We start from the raw sequence: 7,221 nt of genomic DNA on the forward strand, positions 1-7,221 counted from the left end.
ATTCTTGGCCAGTTTACCTTCGTACCTCATTTTTCCTCTGCGTATTTCCTTCTTAGTAATTCTCTGTTGCTCTTTAAAAGCTTCCCAGTCCTCAGTTTCCCCACTTATCTTAGCTGTGTTATACTGTTAGACATTGGGGTGCAGGTTCTAAGTTCCTTAAAGGTGGAGTTGCAGGTTGGTGGGGTAATGAAGAAGGCGTTTGGTACATTTGCCTTTATTGGTCAGGGCATTGAGTATAGGAGTTTGGAGGTCATGTTGCAACTGTACAAGGCATCAGTTAGGCCACTTTTGGAATACTGTGTTCAATTCTGCTCTCCCTCCCAGAGAAAAGAAGTTGTTAAACTTGAAAAGGTGCAGAAAAGATTTACAAAGATTTTGCCAGGGTTGGAAGGTGTTTGCTATAGGGAGAGGCTGAATAAATTGGGGCTATGTTCCCTGGAGCATCGGAGCCTGAGGGAGACCTTGTAGAGGTTTATAAAATCACAAAGGGTATGAATAGGGTGAATAGCCAAGGATTCCCCCCTACACCCAAAGAGTCCAAAACTAGAGGTTTAAGGTGAGAAGGGGAAGATATAAAAGGGACTTAAGGGGAAACTTTTTCATGCAGAGGGTGGTATGCATATGCAATGAGCTGCCAGAGGAAGTGAAGGAGACTGGTATAATTACAACATTTAAAAAGCATCTGATGGGTACATGAATGAGGAAGGTTTAGAGGAATATGAGCCAAATGCTGGCAAATGGGACTATATTTATCAAGGATAACTGGTTGGCATGGACAAGTCAGACTAGATTAAATTAGGATATATGGTCAGCATGGTTGAGTTCGACCAAAAGGTCTGTTTCTATGCTGTACAACTGTATGACTCTCTATGGTTGGTATAGGTACAGTTACAATGTTTAAAAAATATTTGGATAAGTACATGAATAGGAAAGGTTTGGAGGGATATGTGCCAAACGCAAGCAGGCAGGCGGAACTAATTTAGTTTGGGAACATGATCAGCATGGACTGGTTGGATCGAAGGGTCTGTTTCCATGCTGGATAACTCCTTTTCAAATGTTAACTAGCCCCGCTATACATTCTCATATCACCTTGAACTACTGCATTTTGTGTTTTTGTAGATGGTCTTTGAGAGGCAAACTTTAAACGTGTTTTTTATTTCAATGGAAGTAAAAGATCTAAACTTGAACGGCAAAAACAAAAAAGGACCAACTTTATAAAACGTCAATTTTATTTTTCTCTCGAGTGACGTCAGTCTTTTTCTCACCCACCTTCGCCACCGCCAAATTCACTCATTCACTTCCCCTTTAAAAGTAGCGAGTGGAAAGCGACGACATTTGCAGAATGGATACATTCCGCTGAGGATACTTCAGCGGCGCCTCCGAAGGTTCCATTTCGGAACGTAATGTAGCAAAAGAGCGAGCTGCGTGTTCCGTCAACAATGGGGAAACTGATCAGCCCTCCCTCGGGGAACAATGTAAATCGCTCGCTCGCCTCTTTGGCGACGTTTGTTCTGGCCTCCGGGCTGCCACACCACCGCAAGGCGAGTCAGCCCTTCGCATCGCCTGGACACAGCGAAGGAGAAACGCTGCTTCGCCACAACAAGCGAGCATCGTATATAAACTGAATGTGTATGTATATTTAAAAATACGAACAATCCCCTTCCTTTCCTTTAATTCCAGAAAACTTTTTAATTATTTTGTGTTGCGTTTTACACCACTTAAGAATTGGGTGGAAAAACGTGCCACCAACATGGCGAACTCAGTACAGACCTGGAAATGTTACCCCCACCCCCACCAATCAACCACCCACCCACCGCCACTAGCTCCCCTCTTTTTATAAAAAAAAGAAATCCCAATCGAAAGAAAACAATATAACTTGGCGGTATCTCATTATATTCGGCTTTGGTTACTGATTATAACCAAAACACGGCGAGAAACCGACGCCGCGTGTGTGACGGGAAGCATCTCTTCCGCCGTTTCTTACGCCATAGAAAACGGTACAGACATTCTCCCCTTCCAAAAAAAAGTTTACTGAACAAACTCTTTATCGAATGATTAGACCCGAACTGAGTGTACTAAATTATAATCATTTTCCCTTGCCGCAATCGGAAGCGATTGGACATTTAAAACATTATCCCTTTATATTTAATATTTGGCTCTTACAAAATATTCGTGGAACAGTAGAAACAGACTGTGGTGATTTCAGATAGTAGAAACCAGATTACAATCATGCTGCGCCGGAAAAATTCATGTAAGAGAGCTTTGTCAACAAAAAAAAGCAATAACTTTTTTTCTAAAATTTAACTCTCCGTGGAGATTAAATATGCCCTCCACTACCACCCCCACCCCCTCCCCTCCCGTGCTCTCTTTAAAAGGGCGCCTTGGCTGTATGTTACAAATATGGCTTCCAAAGCAGTGCACAAATTTCCAGAGAGAGAGAGAGACCATCTCTTCAACATCCCTACACGTCCTGAGGTGAGATACGCCTCCCACTACAGTAGAAAGTTCTCATTTATTCAGCTCCTCCAGAGTAGGGAAGAAAAAAAAATCCAGCTTTCAAAGAGTTAAATTGCAACATAACAGCAACTCGGGCTTCGCTTAAACGGCTCTTTCCTTGCACTTTAAACATATTTTACGTTTATATACATAATATATATACACACACATATTTATTCCCTTTCCTTCAAGAATTCGCGTTTCACAAATAACCTGACCGCGGTCTCGCTACAAAATAAACAAAATGCAAACTGGTCACCAAAGGGTCACGGCTACCTTAATTTTTTTAAAAGAAAGTAACGCCAACAAAACTAACACCAAAAATAATCTTAGTTACAAAATTTCAGAGAGGAAAGGAGTGGGCAGCTTACATCAGACGGCGTTCTGTTCCGAAGTTCCAGATGGATTCTCCTCTTCATATCCATTTTTAAAATCAATTTCAATAGTTTAAAATGACGAATTTATACTCCAAGGAAGGAGTCAGTTTGACGGTCTACTCTCAGTGTGTCGGTAATGTGACCAAACGCCAAGTTCTCTCCCCGGCGCCAAACAGCAGCAGAAGCTGAGAACGAGCGAGCGAACCATGGGTGGGAATAAAGACTCACTACTGCCTCCGATTGACTTCGAGCAGAACAAACACCCACCCACATTACAGAATGTTAAAGGAGCATTCCCTTCCCAAACCCAGCCATCATTTCTACAACATATATAATTTTTGCAATTTGTCTTCGCTACAAAATGCCGCCAAAGTTGAATGAAAAATCAGGGCTTCATTCAAAAAAAGGCTAATGTTCAGGTTTATCCTACAAGGGAAATGCGGCGAGCTTCCATGGACCAAAATGCTTTTTTTGTTTTAATTTGGTCTGCATCTCTTCAGAAAACTCTCTCCAAATTATACAACTGGCTCTGCACCACTAGATTGTAATATCATTCTGTATCTACGTTTCCAGCCAGCAACCTCTATTGATGTTCACATTAAAACGCCTACTTCTCAAAACCAAGGAATTCATAACCCACCAAATCACAGCTCATCCTTAGAGACGGTCAGTTAATCCTTCACGAAATCTATACCAGCAGTCTATTCTAAGGAATAGATATAAATTGTCAATGACCCCATCTCAGATCCGGAGAGCTACGGATCTCGTTCAGGAAATGTCAACAGAGATTTCTCAACGGCTGTTGGAGGCATCTTTGTTCAGTTAAAGTAAATTAAGGCCACTTTCTCGATTGCCTGAGTGAATCATAAAGATCCCTTGGTGCGTACTATACAGAGTAAATGTGGAATATATTTCAGAATAAACCTACCAAATACCTTGGTCTCCCAATTCACATCGGTCCGTTTTGGTTACCACTTCAAACGTAAATAAATGCCGCTTCCCAACCCACGTGCCAATGTATTAAGAGTTGAAATTACTTCTATTTTGTTACACAGGTAACAATTACTACAGCAAAAACACAAAGTGGGTATGTTACATGCGAAAATTACTTATAATGTAAGTGTAAAGGTGCGGTCAATTAAAATTATTGATTTCAGAGAGAACCTTAGTGCTGGTAATTCCAATGGTCCTTCCAATTGATTTGTGCAAAATAATATTCCAACTTCCTTCACCCTTGACCTGAAGCATTCTTTGAGGGTGCATTTCCAACAGGACAATTGCCAAACTTTCATATTATTTCACCATTATCTGCACCTTTTTAGATAATCTTCAATCCTATTTTCTCTCAACTAGATTTTAATTGAGATTTTGATCAATGCGACTGAAATTAATTTATTTGGCAGCCCTTACTCCTATTTACAAAGCTTAACTTCATTCCAAGTTCCAGTCAGACTTTCAGTTTGCTAATTTAACATTTCTTTGAATGATCTTTATAATTGTAAATCTTACCACAACAGAATTGAAAGGATTTAGATACATGTAATCTGTTGAAATGTTACACTGTTGTATTTTCTGTACCTACCAAGTTTGCATAGCATCAGCATGAAATCTACATTTTTGATTTTTATTTTCCAAACGATTCTTGATTCAGTGTTGCCATTACATCCACATTTATGCTCTTGGTGGAAATGTTCATATACATACAAGCAATATTGCTCCCTGATAAGGTCACAAGGTACATGGTTATGAAAGGTAAGTTAGCTCCATTACTTGCCCACTCATTAATCCAACTCAAGAACTAGCAACAATTCCCCAATAACAGCAAGTTGGATTCCTGATTTCAATCCTGTTCTCAGTTGACTTTTTTAATTGAAATGTGTCCACTGCTCTATTAATAAAGCTATGGTGCTATTTAGCAATAAACAATCATCTTAGATGCAGAATTGTTTTATATTAAATAAAACATTCATTACAATTCAAGCAACAACTTTATTTCCATATCTGTAAAAATTAGCAGTTTTCTGGTAGTGGGATAATTTATTTTTATTGAAATTGTAGTCCAGCTCAATCCTGGTTCTAAGCAAAGTTGGTTCAGTACATTTTATTAAATTTGATGGTATAGTGTATTCAGCGTGGATTTTTCACTTAAATAGATTAACAAATTATTGTGATCAGAAAGTAAATATATGTAAAACGCCTTTTAAGATGAAAGCTGACTTTTAAAAAAACTTTTCAAATCTAGTTTTGATGAATATATCTACTCAGTTACACCTCAACGTCCATATTTTTCTGGTGTTATTGAATCTTAGAGGAATTTTCTAGTGGATATAGAGTGGTCGTTCATTTCAAAGCTGAAAAGAGCTCATTCAAAGGTCCTGACGCTCATTTAGGAGTATTTAGGAATTACTTCTTCAATTTCAAAAAAAATGCCAATTATTCTTTCACTTCAGCCCACTCACCATCTGCTCCACCTACCACCTGAGAAAGGAGACTCTGGGCCATCTACAGTACTCACTTACACAATTCCAGTTAGGAGGACGAATGGACGAGCTCCCATGAGTACTGCTACTGAGCCAATAAGCAATAAAGAGGGGTACTGGATGACAGGGAAAACCAAATTTCTACACGTGGGCCACCATATAACACCTTCACTCATTGTAACGTCTTAAGGTGGGTAAAATTCAGCTGATTATCGTGAACTATTTCCCCCAAGTTCTCAGTTGATACAGTTTCAAAATCAAGCAAATCACTTTTTGATTGTGAATAAAAGTAGTTGCACTCTCAACTGACTTTGGGCGTCATTTTGTTTAAAAAGATGATTTGTAAAATTTTACACCCCCCTACCCAATTAAGATGCACTTTTTATCATAAATTTCTCCCTAAGTATTCTTGAGTTAGTAGATATCAACATAACCCCGTATTTCAAAAAGAAACATTAACTGGGTTAAGACAATGTCATTGAGAGTAGTCTTAATGAGCAGGACAGCATATTTCGGGGGATCTGATGATGCTCGATACTGTTGCCATAAAATCTGCAAGTTGAATTATGCTTTAAGGCTGTTTATGAGGTGAACTTTCTATCCGCACTGGGTTTAGGACGAAAATTAGCTCGACAGAACTAAAATGACCTACTTTCAGAAAACCTTCAGCAATCGCCACCTCCTGGTATTTCCACAGAAGTGCAAGATTTGCTAGCGCCGACCCAGCAACCTTGACTTCCCTGTGACCAATGCGAGCTCGAAAGTATAATTTGAGCGAAAATGTAAACGACGATTTTGTGTTCATCCACAGAACAGTGCAAGTTAATTAACATTCAACACTTTAAAAAAATAAGCAAAAAATTTCCTCCACACACAAAAAACAGAGCTTCTCCGAACAATGGGATCTTTCTAGCTTGTTTGTTACTGACCAGTGACCAATATTGTAGACTGACGTTCAACATTACAGGCAGTGAATGAATTGTTGAGACGGTTATTGGTAATGTTGGATTGGGTGAATATATCTACTCAATGTAATATAATCCAAGGCAAAGTCCTTGGATAAAAAAAGGCTGGCATCTTTAGATGATCAGTTTTGTCACCTGATTTTTTCCCAAACTATACGTTATCTTAAGAAAAAAAGTTTCACTGCAAGAAATACAATCCAACAATGCCCCGTGGACAGGAAATAAAGGCTGTTAAAACTATGAGCGGGAGATTCCCTTTGCTGTTTGTTCTCACTGGGAAGGATTTTCTCAGTTGTACAAACAGGATTATCTCGTTAGAGACTGAAATATGGAGGCCCTTTCACTTGTACCGAAAGACACCATAAATTATGCAGGTCATTAATATGAATCGAAGGGTATTGTTTTCAACCTTCTCGAATGAGGCCTATTCTGTAGATTTTCTTGACCAGACGTGCAAATGGTTGAAGTGTTATGTGAGAGTTTGCTTTTTTTTCGCGTGGCAGGGGGAAGAAAGTGGGATGACATTTTAATGTATGTCCATACGCAAAACATATATAGAATATAGTATAAATAATTATTGATTCAGACCAGTCATTACATGGCTATAATGTTCTTTAAACCTTCCCACTGTGAAAAGCGAACACTAATTTTACAATTACTTCAAACGTGATGCAAATCACTTTACCATTTCGAAAATGTGCAACCTTCACCTATCAACATTTATTTGGTTATAAAGCTGGTGGCCATCAAAACGTAGAACTATAAGAAGGAAAAATAGCGATTAAGGTACACCGCTGAATGCCTGTCAATCACAAACACATGACCATCACGCGCCATTACATAGAATTTTATTAAAGCATGCAAGAAAAATATATGTAGACATTGCCGTACAAGACTGTATGA

General features: G+C 38.9%; 1 protein-coding gene and 1 long non-coding RNA gene across 2 annotated transcripts in view; one reads left to right on the forward strand and one right to left on the reverse strand.

The window, feature by feature from the left end:
- anp32b (acidic (leucine-rich) nuclear phosphoprotein 32 family, member B) overlaps positions 1-3,122 on the reverse strand; it is a 56,231-nt gene extending 53,109 nt beyond the window's left edge. The window contains exon 1 of the mRNA XM_043717108.1: positions 2,868-3,122. Within this exon, the coding sequence (XP_043573043.1) occupies positions 2,868-2,921 (54 nt within the window). The 5' untranslated portion in view covers positions 2,922-3,122. The remainder of the gene's footprint in view (positions 1-2,867) is intronic.
- LOC122563363 lies at positions 1,245-5,658 on the forward strand. Its single transcript, XR_006315574.1, has 2 exons — positions 1,245-1,629; positions 5,324-5,658. It is a non-coding gene; the product is annotated as an uncharacterized LOC122563363 (long non-coding RNA).
- The last annotated feature ends 1,563 nt before the right edge of the window (positions 5,659-7,221 follow it).

The sequence above is a fragment of the Chiloscyllium plagiosum genome, chromosome 2 (genome assembly GCF_004010195.1).
Source record: "Chiloscyllium plagiosum isolate BGI_BamShark_2017 chromosome 2, ASM401019v2, whole genome shotgun sequence".
Taxonomy (NCBI): Eukaryota; Metazoa; Chordata; class Chondrichthyes; order Orectolobiformes; family Hemiscylliidae; genus Chiloscyllium; species Chiloscyllium plagiosum.